This window comes from Nycticebus coucang, chromosome 22 (assembly GCF_027406575.1).
Source record: "Nycticebus coucang isolate mNycCou1 chromosome 22, mNycCou1.pri, whole genome shotgun sequence".
Classification (NCBI taxonomy): Eukaryota; Metazoa; Chordata; class Mammalia; order Primates; family Lorisidae; genus Nycticebus; species Nycticebus coucang.
In genome coordinates this window covers 14,341,097-14,359,484 of record NC_069801.1, presented here as the reverse complement: position 1 = coordinate 14,359,484, position 18,388 = coordinate 14,341,097, and the positions used below count along the sequence as shown (strand labels likewise).

Below are 18,388 nucleotides of genomic sequence, written 5' to 3'. Positions count from 1 at the left end.
GAAAGAGCATCAGCTTTGGTGTTTGAAGGTATGGATTCTGGCTCATGATGTTGGGAAAGTTTCTTGACTCTTAATACATAATGGAGTAAAATCTCCCCTGTAGCACTGCAAGGATCAACTGAGATAAAATATATACAGTGCTTGCCACACAATAGACATCAATAAGTGGCTTCTGTTGATAACATTCATAACCAAAAACCAGTCCTCTAACATTCCTCACTCACTCTGCTAGCTTCCCTGATCAATCTTCACTCTGTGAACCACTTTTTTTGAGACAGAGTCTCTCTGTTGCCCATGTTAGAATGCCAGGATGTCAGCCTAACTCACAACAACCTCAAACTTCTGTATTTAAGTGACCTCCTGCCTCAGCCTCCCAAGTAGCTGGGACTACAGGTATCTGCCACAATGCCCGGCTAATTTTTTCTATTTTTAGTAGAGATGGGGTCTCATTCTTGCTCCAGCTGATCTCAAACTCCTGAGCTCAAGGGATCCTCCTGCCTTGGCTTCTCAGAGTGCTAGGATTACAGGCATGAGCCACTGCACCCAGCCTCCGAAGCACTTTTAAATAGCTATAATTGGGAGACTCGTCTTTTAATGGGAAGGGCTATCTTTAATCCCCCCCAGCCCTTGAGCTTTCTGGATTGTATAGATGGGATTTGAGAGTAAAATCTCAGGATGAAAAGGTCATTGTTCCATCCATCCATGGATAACAAGTAACTGAAGAACTTTTTGTCTAGCTAGTGTTCTAGAAATTATCTTCAGCCTAGATGCTGTAATCAGTGCCGCCTAATAGAACTTTTTGGTATGATAGAAATATTTTATATCTGTGCTGTCCACCATGGTAGCCACCACGTGCTCCTTGTGGCTATTGAGCATTTTGAGCATGGCCAGTGAGACTATGTAACTAAATTATTTATTTAAATTAATTTAAATTTAAATATCCATTTGTGGCAATGGCTGCCATATTGGACAGAGGAGCTCCAGATATTGGAATGTGGCATTAGCGGACAAAGAAGTGGGTGACAATAACACCTACTTGCTTGCTTGGACAAGGAAGGCCATAGCTTGGAGGCTGGTGGGTCACCAGAGTTGGTGCGGATGCCAAAGGAAAGTCATCTATTTAATTAGCAACTTACAACACCGCCTGCTAGTTTATAAGCTTTATGTGCAATACTACAGGACTGCCGAGAAGAGTGTCTTAATTTTTTTTTAATCCATAAATTGCAAAAGTAATTTGACTGCATTACAGAAAGATTAGTAATTAGAGGGGAAAAAAATCCCTCTAGATCCCACCATACAGTTATGATCATATTTATATATTTTCTTTTCATCTTTTATACAAGCATGTTTATACTTCACATGCATACTTATGAACTGTAATCTTCATGGGCAAACATTCTGTATCCTACATTTTTTATTCATAAGTACTTTTCTGTCATCAAATTCTTTATGTCTTTTTCATTTTTTATTTTTTGAGACGGTCTCATTAGGACAGAGTACTGTGGCATCATCCTAGCTCATAGCAACCTTATTCTCAAGAGATCCTCTTTGTCTCAGCCTCCCGAGTAGCTGGAACTACAGGTGCCCACCATTAGTTTTTTTCTATTTTTTAGTACAGATGGGGTCTCACTCTTGCTCAGGCTGGTCTTGAACTCCTGAGCTCAAGCAATCCACCCACCTCGGCATCCCAGAGTGCTAGGATTACAGGCATGAGCCACTGTGTCTTTTTTTTTTTTTTTTTTTAAATAATATTCAGTCTCTGGCCAGGCATGGTGGTGCACGCCTGTAATCTTAACACTCTGGGAGGCTGAGGTGAGTGGATTGCTTGAGCTCAGGATTCTGAGACCAGCCTGAGCAAGAGTGAGACCCGTCTCTTAAAAATAGCCAGGCATTGTGGAGGGCGCCTGTAGTCCCAGCTACTCAGGAGGCTGAGGCAAGAGAATCACTTGAGCCCAAGAGTTTGAGGTTGCTGTGAGCTATGATGATGCCACGGCACTCTACTGAGGACAACAAAGTGAGATTCTGTCTCACAAAAAACAAAGGATACATTTGTGTGAGGGAAGACTGAAAGATAAACAACAAACAAAAAAATATATCATATGCCCTGTTGTGATAGTATCTGGGAAGAAAAATAAAACAGGGTAAGAGGAGAGTGCATTTTTTTTGTTATTGTTTTGGCCAGGGCTGGGTCCGGTCTATGGGGCCCGCACCCTACTCTTTTGAGCCACAGGAGCTGCCCAGAGGAGAGTCCAATTTTATGTTCAATGGTCAGAGAAGGCCCTGTCGCAAGACGAAAGTTGTGCTTACCACTCACATTAGGGTCTACAGCAGTGGCCTTACAGCAGGCGGTGCTGTGAGATGATTTTAGGTGTGCCACAAAAATGTTTAAAGATCGTTTATTAAATTATTTTCAGAAGAAGTTTAAAGCATAGTTAGTATACTCCTTTTTTTAACTTTTTTTGATCAACATAATTTAAGTGTGCCGCAGAAGTTCAACTATAGGTTCAAGTGTGCCGTGAGATAAGAGGTGGAAAAGCACTGGTCTACAGGGATATACTCTCCATAAGGTAGGGGCCCTGGGATTTTGTTCATTCTTGAGCCCCAGTGCTTGGCACAAGTTCTGGTTCCCAGCAGGTGTTCAATCAATATTTGTTAAATGAATGAATCAACAAATAGCCTCAGTCTCAGATCTGCTAGAGAAATGTCCCTTTTAGGATAGGCATGGGATTTTGAATGTCAGTTCCTATAAGCTGACATTCATAGAGAAGCTCTGTTTCCCAGCTCTGTTTCACTGTGCGGCAGTGTCCGTGGCTACAGGACAATTCCTTCTCTGAGGATCTTTATTAGAGACAATGGTGGTGCTTACAATTTCGCAGTCTAGAAGAAAAAGGAAGAAAGAGAATAAGGGAAAAACAATGGGTTAAGTCTGAAAGGAAGCATTTACAGGTTAGCAAGGAACTCAGCAAATGTATTGCCTGACTCTCTTTTTTCTTGAGCCCTGGGCTAGAGTGCCATGCTGTCATAGCTCATAGCAACCTCAAACTCTTGGGTTCAGGCAATGCTCTTCCTTTAGCCTTCCAAGTAGCTGAGACCACAGATGCCTGCCACCACATGCAAATAGTTTTCCTGTTTTTTAATAGAGACAGGGTCCTGCTTTAGCTCAGGCTAGTCTTGAACTCCTGAGCTCAGGGGATCCACCTGCCTCGGCCTCCCAGAGTGCTAGGATTCACAGGCGTGAGTCACTGCACCAGGCCCTGACATTTTTTCTTGACACAAAAGATAGCTAGTTCTGCTTTTTGGGCTGGGAATCGCTGAATCAGGGGTTCAAAGTGAATAGCATGAGAATAGGAAATGTCATCTACAGCAGATGGTTATGCCCCAGAGACAGAATGCGGCCTTGAAGATGCTTCCTTCCACTGTCTTTGGCCCAAGAACCAAAGTCAGGGGCAGGCGACCAAGCTCGGGTCCCTGGAGTCTTAATCCCAGCCTCTCCACCAGGCCAACCCTTCCCAAGAACATCACCCTTGTTCCACCCCCTTGGACTCCACTCCACGCTCAGCAGAGCCTCAGGGGCCAAGGGTATGAGAAGAATAATCCCAGCATCTGTTATTAACCATTATTTCCATTCTTTTGGCTGCACTTTCTCTTCAGCCCTGAAAGCACTGGGTTGGTGCTTCTTTCAGCACAAATGACTGATTTGCCAGGCCTTTGTTCAGCCTCACAAAAGAAGGGGATGATTATTAAAAGAACAGATTTTTGCATTCCATATTTACCCCAGATGACACTGCCTTGATCCCTAAAATAACTCCAGATCGCCTGGGTGGAACTTGCTTGTTCCTTTTCATCTTGCTATTTTGCAATTGTTTATGGAGACCATCACCATAGTGATATTATCAGAGCAGGTCAGAATGAAACTCCACGCTCTTAGGTTGTTACTGATTTTTCCTTTGTACCTTGACACATGACTTTTCACCCCAAATCATCGTTATTTCTTAAGAGCATTGAAGTTCTCAGTTCCAAGTCAGCCAGCATCCCCACGCCCTTTTTATTTGAGACAGGGTCTCTGTTGCCTTGGGTAGAGTTCAGTGATATCATAGCTCACTGCAGCCTCAGACTTCCTAGCCTCCAGCAATCCTCCTTCTCAGGCTCCTGAGTAGTTGAGACTACCAGTGCCCACCTTCCACCAGGCCTGGCTAATTTTCCTATTTTCTTTTCTTTTCTTTTTGGAGACAGAGCCTTAAGCTGTCACCCTGGGTAATGTCGCCCTGTCACAACTCACAGCAACCTCCAACTCCTGGGCTCAAGTGATTCTCCTACCTCCCAAGTAGCTGGGACTACAGGCGCCTGCCACAATGCCAGGCTATTTTTTGGTTGCAGCCATCATTGTTGTTTGGTGGGCCTGGGCTGGATTCAAACCTGCCAGCTCAGGTGTATGTGGCTGGCATCTTAGCCACTTGAGCCACAGGCACCGAGCCTATTTTCCTATTTTCAGTAGAGACAGGGTCTCACTCTTGCTCAGGTTAGTCTTGAACTCCCGTACTCTAGCAGTCTGCCCACTTTGGCCTCCCAGAGTGCTAGGATTACAGGTGTGAGCTACTGCCACACTGGGACCCCCAGCATCTCAGTTAAAAGCACAGAGGTCGGGAGGTGCCTGTGGCTCAAAGGAGTAGGACACCAGCCCCATATACCAGAGGTGGTGGGTTCAAACCCAGCCCCGGCCAAAAAAAAAAAAAAGCACAGAGGTGGTCTACACTGGGATGAGGGATGGAAGTGCTTGAGCGGAAACCATATTTACCAGAAATCCCCTTTCTTTTAGGTAAGACTTGGATCAAAATTTTAGGGTGTTGAAAGAGGCACTAAATAAGCTAAGAGTCTAAAGGACCTTCAGTGTTTGGGCCAAGGAACATGGTGATAAAGTTCCGCAAATAAACACAGCTGGCGTAGGGTGAGCCTTTAACAAACACTTATCTTCTTGATTATTTTTTTGTCATAATCATCATCTTAGCCAAAAGCCTTTATTATAGTATTTTCATACACTGCTAGTGGGGTTGTGGATTTGTACAATTTTCTTTTTTTTCCTTTTTTTTTAGAGATAGAGTCTCACTTTGTCACCCTCGGTAGAGTGCTGTGGCCTCATAGCTCACAGCCACCTCCAGCTCTTGGGCTTAGGCGATTCTCCTGCCTCAGCCTCCCGAGTAGCTGGGACTACAGGTGCCCGCCCCAAGGGCGCTATTTTTTTATTGCAGTTATTTTTTTTTGCAGTTTGGCCGGGGCCGGGTTTGAACCCGCCACCCTCGGTATATGGGGCCAGCGCCCTACTCTCTGAGCCACAGGTGCTGCCCAGGATTTGTATAATTTTCTAAAAAGAAATTTGGCAATGGCTAGCAAAAGCCTTGACAATGTGCTCTTCCTTTGATGCAAAATTCTTCTTGTGGGTTCTAAGAAAATAATTAAGAACACAAGCAGAAGGATACATACAAAGATGTTTGTTTCTAATAACGGTGAAATTTTACAACATTGGGGGATTGCTTTTAAAAATGATGATCCCTTCATGCAATGGATATTGAGTCACCATTAAAAATTGTGCCACAGGTGACATGGTGGCCAATGTCAATAGTCCCTGCTATTGGAAAGGCTGAGATGGGAGGATCACTTGAACCTAGGAGTTGGAGGCTGCAGTGAGCTTCAGTTGTATCACTGTACTCCAGCCTGGGTGACAGAGTGAGACCTTAATCTAAAAGAGAGAAGAAAAAAAAAAAAAGGAGGAGGAAAAGAAGGCAGAGGGCAGAGGAGGAGGAGAAGGAGAAAAAGTTGTTGCTATGCCTTATAAAGATCATCTCTCTGATAGGTCTTATGGGCAGAAATAGAATCCTTCTTCCAGAAGCCTGTTCGCATAAAGCTTGTAATATAGGAAGTGCTGGCCGGGCACGGTGGCTCACACCTGTAATCCTCGCACTCTAGGAGGCTGAGGCAGGTGGATTTGAGACCATCCTGAGCAAGAGTGAGACCCTGTCTCTACTAAAAATAGGAAAAAACTAGCTAGGTGTTGTGGTGAGTGTCTGTAGAAGCACCTATTGAGGAGGCTGAGGCAAGAGGATTTCTTAATCCCAAGAGACTGAGGTTGCTGTGAACTATGATGATCCTGAGACATTCATGGTGACAGAGTGAGACTCTGTCTCAAAAAAAAAAAAAAAAAAAGACTGTAAGTACTCAATGATTTCTTACTTGTGGTTGGAAGAAAATGAATGAATAGCATGGTACATGAGGCCAATAAACACTTAGCAAACACAGGTTTTCTACTGATTTGGAGTTTAGGTCAAAGGTATGGAAAGCTGACCCAGATGACCAGGTATAAAACACCAGGTAATAAGACTGGGAAAACACCAGGTAATAAAAGTGGAAATGTATTTACAAAATACCAAGAATCACTGGTAATGGATGTTTGGTAATGATGGTGAGGATTGTGGGGGGGTGGGGAAGGGACCTATCTATAAAGATGATTAGTTGTTTATTTCCTATCTTAGTGAAATCTTACAACTAGGAGGTAAGTATCATGCTTCCCATTTTACAGAAAGGAAAAGTATGATCTAGAGGAGGGAGGTTCAGTCACCGGGTCTTTCAACATTGCAGGGTAGAAGTAGATGCAATTTTTCAAGTAACAGAAGCACAGAGCTTCTGACTATGAATAGTTGAGAAAGGAAGGGAGGAATGTGTGAGCGGACGGAGAAAGAAAACGCCTGCATTTACGGCACGGTCCCAAAAGTCTTTCACCAGACTGGTAAATAAATGTTTAGGTTGCAGGCTAGAGAAAATGATAGTTCTAATGACCCTTCTTTGAGCACGTGGGGATGATGTTGACATAAAAACTAGGATTACAGGGTGTCATTACATTCAACCTCACTGGCTTGTGGCAAGTGGTAAAAGTTCTGCAGTAACGTATGGCGCAGGTATGTGCCAGAAAGTAAATTACACAGAAGGCTCAAGTCTGTCATCACTCAAAACATCAAAACGCCTCTAGGAGGAGTGAAAAAAGCCTAGACTTTGGGATACGACAGACCTCCTTTCAAATCCTGGCTTACCATCCACGTGGCCGTGTGATCTTTGTCCAGCCTCACAAGCTTCCCCTGAGATACCGTGGAACCTTTACATTTTTATGGAGATCTGCTTATATTTACTGTCCCAAACTTTTCCTGCTATACTGGAAGCTATGACGGGGGTTCTCTAGCCAGAGTAAAGCTAGCTGCTGGAACACGCAACTCCTAATTCTTAGTAGCTTACCACAATAAAGGTCAACTTTGTTCCCCAGGATACAGTCTGATTGGATGTTTTCGGTGGACTCTCATGGAAGTGGATACACTCTTCTTCCCTCTTGGAGTCTTCCCTGAGATCTTCTGCATTCAGTTGGCTGATAAGCAAAGAGAGCCTGGAGCAGGACAAGACTCAGGATACAGGGCCCTTTTTATGACCATGTCTGGGCAGGGTAGATGTTGCTTCCTTCCACATTCCCGTGGTCAAAACCCAGTCACATAGGGCCGGGTGCAGGGGCTCATGCCTGTAAATCCTAGCACTCTGGGAGGCCGAGTGGGTGGATTGCCTGAGCTCACATGTTCAAGACCAGCCTGAGCCAGAGCGAGAGCCCGTCTCTAACAATAGCCAGCATCGTGGTGGGCACCTGTAGTCCCAGCTACTTTGGAGGCTGAGACAAGAGAATCGCCTAAGGCCAAGAGTTTGAGGTTGCTGTGAGCTATGATGCCGTAGCATGCTAGTGAGGGCAACAAAGTGAGATTCTGTCTCCAAAAAAAAAAAAAAACAACCCCCAGTCACATGACCTCACCCTAACTCAAAGGAAATACAGACTGTGTTTGTGCCCAGGAAGAGGAAATGGGAAAGTAAATCAGGTAGCTTGTCAGTGCTACCATACCCATCTCAATCACAGGTAACGTGGAGGCAGAGAATGAAAGAAAGGTTGTTGAGATTAAAGTCCAACACGATGGCAATGGCAGTTGCCCAGGTAATGGCATGTGACCGAGAGAAATCTTTGGCAGTCAGGGTTTTCTTGACAGATAGAGATTTTAAACTGACTAGACGCTACAGGATCGTCAATCCTGTATATCTGATCTTGTCTGGCAGTTTAAGAGGCAGCTTATCACCATCGGCTTTGCTGTGGGCCTCTCTGCTGAATCACTGTGACCCTCTGTACCCTTTACTTTCACCCTTTGCATTTTCTTCCTGATCTTCCAAGCTTCAGACGAAGTCATTCATTTCCCCCACTTACGGTCTTACTTTACACTGCTGGACCAGATACTTGGCATCACTTCTCTGATCTATTTTTCTTCCTGGCCACAGGCTGGAGTCTTTCTGACTGCAGTGACATTGATTGCCTAGATAAATAGGTTACCTGGTCTAGTCTGGTCCTGGGAGTTAAAATCCTCAACAAAGGGGCAGTGCCTGTGGCTCAGTGAGTAGGGCACCGGCCCCATATGCCGAGGGTGGCGGGTTCAAACCCAGCCCCGGCCAAACTGCAACAAAAAAAATAGCCGGGTGCTGTGGTGGGCACCTGTAGTCCCAGCTACTCGGGAGGCTGAGGCAAGAGAATCGCGTAAGCCCAAGAGTTAGAGGTTGCTGTGAGCCGTGTGATGCCACGGCACTCTACCGAGGGCCGTACAGTGAGACTGTCTCTACAAAAAAAAAAAAAAAAAAAAATCCTCAACAAAGGTCCTCTGCAGATATAGCTTACTTGTTCACTTCGACAAAAAATCAGGCTGTTCATTTATTTACAAGGATTGAAAATTATGTAGTAGAGAGGATGCCATTTTCTTTAAAAAATATTTAAAGTTTGACTTGGTGCCTGTAGCTCAAGCGGCTAAGGCGCCAGCCACATACACCTGAGCTGGCAGGTTCTTTTTCTTTTTTTTTTTTTTGCAGTTTTTGGCTGGGGCTGGGTTTGAACCCACCACCTCCGGCATATGGGGCTGGCGCCCTACTCAGTTGAGCCACAGGCGTTGCCTGAGCTGGCGGGTTCGAATCCAGCCCAGGTTGGCCAAACAACAATTCCGTCTGCAACCCAAAAAAAAAAAAAAATAGCCAGGTGTTGTGGCAGGTGCCTGTAGTCCTAGCTACTTGGGAAGCTGAGGCAGGAGAATTGCTTGAGCCCAGGAGTTGGAGGTTGTTGTGAGCTGTGATGCCACGGCACTCTACTCAGGGCAGCTTGAGGCTCTGTCTCAAAAAAAAAAAAAAAAATTTAAAGTTCCCTGTGTGTTTAAATAATGTTTTACATGGCTTTGAAAATTTCTTTCTAAATGATATCTTTGGAAGAGCACAATTTTTTTATTTTAATCAAAAATCCACTTTATCATTCTTTTTCTTTTTTAGTTAGTGCTTTTTGAATCCTAAGACAGCTTTGCCAACTCAGTGTTAAGATTTTCTCCTGTTTTCTTCTAGTAGTTTATAGTTTTAGCTTTTTATATTTAGACCTATGATCCATTTGGAGTTTATGTACAGTGTGAGGGAAGAGCCAAGATTCATTATTTTTCTAAATGGATCTTCAGTTGTTCCTGTATTGTTTCTTCTTTTCTCTCTCTCTCTCTTTTTTTTTTTTGAGATGGAGTCTCACTATGTCACCCTCGGTAGAGTGCTGTGGCATCATAGCTCACAGCAACCTCAAACTCTTGGGCTTAAGTGATTCTCTTGCCTCAGCCTCCCGAGTAGCTGGGACTACAGGCGCCCGCCACAACGCCCGGCTAATTTTGATTATAGTTGTCATTGTTGTTTAGCAGGCCTGGGCTGGGCTTGAACCTGCTAGCCTCAGTGTATGTGCTACCTGCCTGCCTAAGATTACAGGTGTGAGCCACTGCACCTACCCTGCTCTGGCACTGTTTGTTAAACAATGTTCTTGTCCCCCATCAAATTATGTTAACACCTTCAACAAAAATTATTTGACTGTTTATATGTGAGATTATTTTTGGACTATTTTGTTCTATTGATCTACGTTGTCTATTCTATGCCAATGCCACATGGTTTTGATTTCTGTGGCCTTATAGTACATAGCTTTCAAGTCTTGAAATCAAATAGTGTAGGGCCTCTAAGTTTTTCCTCTTTTTCAAGATGGTTTTAGATATTCCAGGACCTTTACATATCCATATAAATTTTAGAATTCATGTGTCAATTTATACAGGAAATCTTGCTGGGATCTTGATTTTAATTGCATATAATTGAAATTCATTTTTGGGAGAATGAACATCTCAACAATATTGAATTTTGCCATTCATAAGTAGCATACATCCATCTATTTTTTTTCTTTTTTTCATCCATCTATTTTTTTAAATCTTTAATTTCTCTTGGCAGTGTTTTATAGTTTTTAGAGTACATGGAATTGTACATCTTTTATTAAATGCATCCCTAATGTATTTTATATTTTTGATGTTATGACAAATGGTATTTTTTAAAATTTCATTTTCCGGTTGCTCATTGATCTTTTTATTCCGGCCTTTCACTAGACAGTTCTGTAAGTCCTTTCTGTTTATCAGCTCCTACATCAATTCTACATCTGGTTTAGTTTCATGTGGAACATTGCAATGTCTGATCGGAATGAGAGATGAGAGCTGGGGAGGAGGTGAGGATGACCAAAGTTTGCATCCTGGATGACTGAGCTTGGAGTTTCCCCAGCTCACAGTTTGGCAGACTTCATTGATTCTATGCTCTGAGCTGGTGATATGGCTCAAAGTCCAGACCTCAAGCAGCCCAGAGAGCAATGGGGACAAATTATAAGTGAAAAGGTAGCCTGCTAAGGTGTACAAAGCACCGTGTTTCCATGGCAACACAGAACAGTTGTTGAGGGGACCATCAGAGAATATTACCTGGAGAAGAAGGTGGTGATTATCCTGAGTCTGAGGTGAGAGTCAGCCTGAGACACATTGCAGAGTTCAGCCCAACCCTGGTGGGTGACTGGCTGGCCAGCTTCATACACTGAAGATGAATTCTCCCAAATATGCACATAAAAACTCCAACAGCTGGCCTGCATGTGAGAGGCCTTTCCATAACTCTGACCACGACCTCACAGATGGTCAGGATACAAATACTTCTAGTCCAGCAGAAGGCAGCTGTGAGTCCTCCCAGGTACCTATTAGAAAAGCAAAAACAAAACCCCTGAGATGATTGCGTCTAACCTCAGAGTAAAGTATCCTCTTGGCACTGAAGACTTTGGGGATGTATCAAAAAGAAGAGGATTGCCGGTGGTCTGTCCACCCTCCCCCTTCTTGCTGCAAGTTCTTTCAAGATGCTGAGAGTTAGAAAAAGTTGACCTAAGCTGTCTAGCCAAGCTTGCCTCCTCTATAAACCACCCAATTTTCTGTCTTCAGAGGAAATCAGCATTTTTGTGTGTGCACACGCATTCAGTCCCGCTTATGGGTCCAGTGACTTGGGGAGTCCTCAGATCCCAAAGGAGCCTGTTTCGTTCATTTGAATCAGCTTATCCAAAATGTCTGCGGAAAATGTGTTTCATTTTTTTCCTCGTCTCTTTAGCATCAGTTTCTACTTTTGATAACAGTACCTTGATCAGGGAAACAGTTCCCCTCCCTCAATGCCACGTCCCCATATTTGCCAGTTCTAGGGGCGGGCTGACAACTGAGGTTGCTGGTAACTGAAGCCATGAGCATGGATGAGATTAAGGGAAAAGAACAAAATAAGAGAAGGAGAGAGCCTGTTACTGAGCCTCGAGAAACTCCATCATTTAGTGATTGTGCAAAAGACCAGGAGCGCTCTGCAGGGAGCACAGAGGACAGTCATAGAGGTAGAATTAAGGCCAGGAGAGTCATATAATGTCATGGAGACCAGTTGGAAAGAACACTTTGAGAAGGGAGGGGGTGGCCAACAGTGTCAAATACTGGGGAGCCACAAGAGATGAGGATTGGAAAATGTCCATGTGACCTTGGTCATGGAGGTTATAGATGACCTCAAGAGGAGTGATTGGAGAGAATGGGAGGTTAGAAAGTGTAGGGAGAAAGTGCAGACATTCTCCAGTTAGGAGAGGCAGGAGATTGGGGTGAGCTAGAAGAGATGGGAGATTCACATAAGTTTTTTCTTAAAAAAAAAAAAAGTGATCCACTTAGGTATGTTTAAAACCAGAGTAATCATCTGGTTGAGAGGGAGTAGTTAGTCAAACAATCTGGGGAGAGACAGGATAATTGAAGTGTAAGGTTCTTGAGAAAATAAAAATCCCCAAGACAGAATATTGTGTACAGCATTTCCCAAACTCATTTGATTGATGGCCTCTTTGGACAGAGCCTGTTTTGATTAGTGTTCTGTAGAAAGCACTGTGGGCCAAAGTAGGGCCAAGGCCTCTCCACAAATCAATCAGTTTGGCTAAGAGACAGGTTGGCCTCAGCCAATCAGCAGCTTCTCCTCTGGAGCTGGGGCTGGGCTCAACTGCACCCACACGGAATGTCTGAAAATGAATAAAGGTTACGTTGTGGGAAAAAGAAGGTAAGCCATACATGGGAGATATCTCGGCTAGGTGGTGGAACTCTTTGTAACAAAGACTTTTGAATAAATCCCACTGAAACTTCGGTACCTGGAGCTAACAGTGTTCAGGGAACATGGTTGTCTGTCTACAGAATTTGGTGTAGAGAGGGGTTAAAATCTGGCTTATTCTAGGGTTCTTATGCATCACAGTAAAAGGTCTAAAACCACTTTAGTAACTTGAAAGGATGACCAAGTCAGGAAGAAGGCACAGGCCTGTTAAATTGGAGGTAATTTAGGAGCTAAGCAATCCCCCAGCTTTCAGGCATAAGTGCGCATTTAGTAAGCCAACACTTGCAGCTATGGGGACTTAATTGAAGAAGGGAGAATAGAAACCAAGTTGGGTGGCTTCTGGGAATGCATTACAAGTCAGCATGTTTCTCAAGGTCCTCAAGGTTGCTATTTCTTTTTTTTTTTTTTTTTCCTGGCTGGGGCGGGTTTGAACCTGCCATCTCTAGTATATGGGGCCAGTGCCCTACTCCTTGAGCCACAGGTACCACCCAAGGTTGCTATTTCTTTTCTTAGGTAATGGTAGTGCATGGGCTCAGGGCTTCCTTCCCACCCTGCCTCAATTCAGAAGCTAGCTATGGGCACCTTCTATGTGTAAATTGTTATGCTATGTGCTAAGATGTAGTAGCAGTTTACAAAGCACTTTCTTATGTATGATCTCAATTTGGTGATGCTGAGAACAGATTTTGAGTCAGAAAGACCAAAGTGAGGATGAATTCATCCATTTATCATCTGTGTGATCTCAGGCAAGTCATTTCTTCTAAGTCTCAACTTCCTCTTCTGCAAAATGGTAAAAATAAAAGTTCCTAGCTCAAAGGATTATTGGGAGGAGTCTATGAGATAATACACAAAAAGGGCCAGGTATACAGTCAGCGCTCATTAAACAGTAGCCATTACTGCATTATCCCTTCATGTTCTGTTCATTCACACAACAATCCCGTCACATCGATATGATTCTCTTAGTTCGAATACCTTTATTATGTTCTAAAAGCTGAAGATCCATAGTGACCAAAAGAGGATTAAGATACAGAAAAAAAAGGGGGTCCCAGAACTAAACCTTCACAAAAGGAAGAAGAGCCATCAGAGGAAACTCACAGAAAATCTGAGCACTAGGAAAGGGTGATGTCAGCCATGAAGGAGGGCCAGGCACAGAGATGTCAGGAGCAGGATGAAGGCACCCCTGGCTTCTGCAGCATGGAATGCCCAGGTCAGCTTCAGAAGAGAAATGTTGCTTCGTGGACAAGTGGGAGAAGAAGGGTGACCCGTACTTATTTGAGGAGAAATTGGAGTACATGTGGAATCAGTGATTGCAGTGAATTCCCAAAGTTTTGATGTGAATGGGAGCAGAAGAATAGGGGAGGAGGTGGCTAGAGAGAGATGTGGGATCAAAGAGTTTTCGGTTGTTGTTAAAACTTTTGTTTTGGGTGGTGCCTGTGGCTCAGTGAGTAGGGCGCTGGCCCCATATGCCGAGGGTGGTGGGTTCAAGCCCAGTCCCGGCCAAACTGCAATAAAAAAATAGCCGGGCATTGTGGCGGGCGCCTGGGAGGCTGAGGCAAGAGAATTGCCTAAGCCCAGGAGTTGGAGGTTGCTGTGAGCTGTGACGCCACAGCACTCTACTGAGGGTGACAAAGTGAGACTCTGTCTCTAAAAAAAAAAAAAAAACTTTTGTTTTATGATATGAGACATTAGGCCATGTTTTTTGAAGCACATGGGAATGATCCAGTATCCAGAGACATTGGTAACTAAGGAAGGATTCTGAGTACAAGCAGAGGGGTTGGGCCTGATAGCATACAAACCCTTCATTCATTGCAAAAATGGGAAAGGCAGGGATTGTGGGCAAGGTGCAGAGACATTGGCAGATTGACCCTATCATCTCTGGGCAATGTGAGGCCATCTGCATAGGGTAAAGGATGAGAAAGGACAAAGGAAGTTTAGGGAGGAAGAAGGTTGAAAAACCATTAGCGTGTGGAGAGTGGACCACAGCAAGGAAATACAGTAGGATCACTAGCCAGGATTGAGGGCTCATTTGAAATTTGTGGACATCAACTTAAAAGGACAGCAGTCACGTTTTATTTTCCAGCAACGTTAAGCTCTTTCTCTGATGCAAACCCTCTCCCGCCCCCCAAACAAATAGAACGAAAAAACAAAAACAAAAACAAGGGTTGGTGGGAAGACAAAGGGGTTACGGTGTTTGTGTTAGGAAGTAAGTACAATAATCATTACTGAGTTGGGTAAGGTAGGAACACAAACATAGAAAATCTGGCAGGTTTTCAGGTCTTTTCAAATCTGCAAAGGTTTGCAGGTAGTTTCTGAGATAGTGCAATTTAGTGGTAAGAGCAAGCCAGGTTTAAGACCAAGGGAGTGGGTTACTGGGGACTGGGGAGAAGGAAACTCATTGGTAGGAAAGAAAGTAATAAGTGAGAAGTCAGTAAGATTTCTCATGGATTATGCTCATGGATGCTGAAGTCATAAAGCAAGTTGGGTGGGGAGATGGAGGTCAGTTTATGAGAGCAAAAGGAGGAGAAGCAGGGGAAAAACATGACAGTATGAAGCTCAAGGGGGTTAGGGTTTTTTAAAAGAGGAAGGGAGGAGGAACAATTCTAAATGTATTCATGGTGCCTGCTTGTCTACCCTCAGTCCCTCACAGGCAGATACGTTTAATGCCACATGTCCCCATGCTCATAGCAGTCGGTGATGGCTTTAGGGGTGGGATCTGACCAGTGGGCAGGCCCTGCTGCCTCAACCTAGCTCACAGTAACCTCAAACTCCTGGGCTCAAGTGATCCTCTTGCCTCAGCCTTCCAAGTAGACTGGGATTACAGGTGCCTACAGTCATGCCCTGCTAATTTTTCAAAACTTTTTTCTTTTCTTTTTTTTAATTAATTAATTTTTGCAGTTTTGGCTAGGGCCGGGCTTGAAACTGCCACCTCCGTATATGGGGCTGGCACCCTACTCCTTGAGCCACAGGTGCTGCCCTAATTTTTCTGTTTTTAGTAGAGATGGGGTCTCACTCTTGCTCAGACTGCTCTCAAAATCCTAAGCTCAAGGGATTCTCCCAGCTTGGCATCCCAGTTGCTAGGATTACTATGTGTGAACCACCAAACCCAGCCCTTTATAAGTTATTATTTGTAAAGTGCTTAACAGTGTTCATGTCTAGAAAGACCTTATCAGGGCTTTTTTTTTTTTTTTTTGCCGTTTTTAGCTGGGGCTAGGTTTGAACCCGTTACCTCCAGTATATGGAGCTGGCACCCTACTCCTTTGAGCCACAGGCACAGCCCTATCAGTGCCTTTTTTTTTTGAAGTAAATAAGACTCTCTTGAATATGGAAATAGCCTTCTAAAGCCCTAGTCCCCCTGCAGTCCATTCAGAACACAGCAGCCTCATGGTCCTTCTAAAGCCTGGGTCAGATGTTGTCACCACCCTGCCCCATCTAGGCCAGCCAGTTGGCCTCCTAGAAAACACCAGGTAGAGTCACCTTGGGGCCGTGGCCCTTGGTTTTTTGTTTGTTTTTTTAAACTTTTTATTGTGAAATAACTTTCCTTTTTTTCATTTACTTATTTCAGATTGATACGAGGATTAAATTCTGTTTTTATTTCAGATTAATATGAAATATTAAGTTACATAATTTATACTGGACAGGTAAAATTCAGAGTTGTAGTTGTGTCCTACACCCAGGGAGTGTGCCATATATCCATGCATTGTACCCACTGGGTGGGAAGCTACTGAACCTTCTGCCCCCTTTTTGAATTTGAGATTTTTTTTCCTCAGGTGGGTCTTTGATTGTTAATCTCCTAGTTTTAAATTGGTATTGGCAAAATAAATAAATAAATAAAATGGTATTGAGTACATATGATGGTTGCTTTTCCAATACTTTAGGAGAATGTTTTCCAAATCCATCCAGGTTATTACAAAGGATACACAACTTCCATCTATTTTAAGGGCTGAATAGTCTTCTATGGTATACATAGACCATAGTTTAGTCTGTGCATATGTTGATGGGCACTTGGGTTGTTCCCACATCTTTGTGATTGTGAAGTGGGAAGCCATGAACATTTTAATTCTTGGCCCTTGTTGTTCCTTATCCAACTGCCTCCTTCCCTGCAGTTGTCTCATCAAATAATACTCCAAGCTAGACCTTCCCTGACCACGTTCCCAAACAGTCAAACTTTGCCAGCTGGCCTATTTGCTCAGATTTTTGCCCGCATCTCTAAATCACTATGCAACATTCTATTTACTTGGTAGCTGTCTCCCTGTCTCCAGGACTAACTACATGGGCTATTTTATTTATTGCTGTATTCTCAGAGCCTTGGGCAGTGCTTGCTACACAGTATGTCCTAAATAAATATTCCCCCAGTATGCTACTCCCTTTTCTGAATTCCTGTGATAGTCATCTATACCATTGTCGTGGGATTTGCCCATCTATTTTTCCTGCCAGTGGCTACCTGTGTAAGCTTTTTTCTTTGAGACAGAGTTTCACTTGTTGCCCTTGGTAGAGTGCTGTAGCATCATAGCTCACAGCAACCTCAAACTCCTGGGCTGTAGAGATTCTCTTGCCTCAGTCTCCCAAGTAGGTGGGACTACAGGTGCCCATCACAATGCCCAGCTATTTTTTTTTTTTTTAAGAGACGGGTGTGAAGGGGTGGGTCTCGCTCTTGCTCAGGCTTATCTCCAACCCGTGAGCTCAGGCAATCCACCCATCTTGACCTCCCAGAGTGCTAGAATTATAGGCGTGAGCCATGGTGCCCGGTTGTGTAAGCTTTTTGTCTTGACTATGAGCTCCCTGAGGACAGGGCCTGGCTTTTGTGACTTGTTCCATCTACCACACCCTCAGAGATGACCTGATTTAACCAAAGAAAGCAAGCAAGCCAGGAAGGGAAGACATTACTAGCATTCCAGGGCTTCTGCCTTTTAGACTAAGCTCAACAAATATTTATTTAATGGAGAAAGAAAAAAAAATTTCTGAGTCACTTCGTGGTGGTAACCCCACTGGGCAAATGCATCGGTTCTCCGCAGCACATCTGAAAGTACTCATAACTGCTAGTATTTATTGAGCTTAATTTCCTAATATCTTTACCTGTGTCAACCTCATAACCTAGTCTGTCGCAGGTAAGTTATAAGGACCGGGATCTTTATATCTTATTCATCTGTTATCTGGTGTATAGGAGGTGCTGGATAAATGGCGTGGCCCGAGGCTCTTTAATTCTAGAGACCGGGCTGGGGTGCAGTACTGTGCTCCAGGAGCCACCGCAGCAGCGCAGGGCTCCGGTTCCACGCGCGCTCTCTGGGCAGGGTCGGCCCGCGCTCCGCACCAGTTCCGGGTCCGCCGCAGGAATGAGCGCGTGCACGGGGTGGGGCGCGGACGGACGGTCCCCTCCCTGTCCCGTTGCCTTCCGCATCCCTACTCTGGGGGATCCGGGGCCCTGTGCCTCTGCTACCACCCACTTTTGCACCCACAGGGCCACCACCGAGGTATTCGCTCCTGAACCCACAGAATCTGAGTTACCAGCATAGGAAGAAGACCCTCGGACCCAGCCGGCAGCCGCGCCCCGCCCCGCAGGCCCCGCCCCGCTGCCCCAGCCGGCGTCCCGCCCCTCGCGCCGCGCTCCATACTTGGCGATCGCCGCGGCCGCGCGCGCTCATTGGCCGGGAGCTGGCGGCGTGGGGGGCGGGCCTGGGCCCCGCCGGGCGGGGAAGGAAGGTGGCGGCGGCCCGGCGCGGGGGGAGGGGGGCGCTGACCCGGATGTTCACTCCTGGGCACCCGGGGAAGTGGAAGCGCCGGGCCCTGCTGCGGGGGGGAAAGCCACAGACGCTGGGACCGGGACCGCCACCGCCACCACCACCATGGTAAAGGCTCCACGTCCTCC

At 44.9% G+C, this 18,388-nt stretch overlaps 1 protein-coding gene across 2 annotated transcripts in view; it reads left to right on the top strand.

Moving 5' to 3' along the window:
- The first annotated feature begins 18,178 nt into the window (after positions 1–18,178).
- Positions 18,179–18,388, top strand: part of CAPZB (capping actin protein of muscle Z-line subunit beta) — a 143,116-nt gene continuing 142,906 nt past the window's right edge. Inside the window, exon 1 of one of the 2 annotated variants that reach the window (XM_053575703.1) lies at positions 18,179–18,368. In XM_053575703.1, the coding sequence (XP_053431678.1) occupies positions 18,366–18,368 (3 nt within the window). In that variant the 5' untranslated portion in view covers positions 18,179–18,365. The remainder of the gene's footprint in view (positions 18,369–18,388) is intronic. The other variant, XM_053575704.1, reaches the window with a different exon arrangement.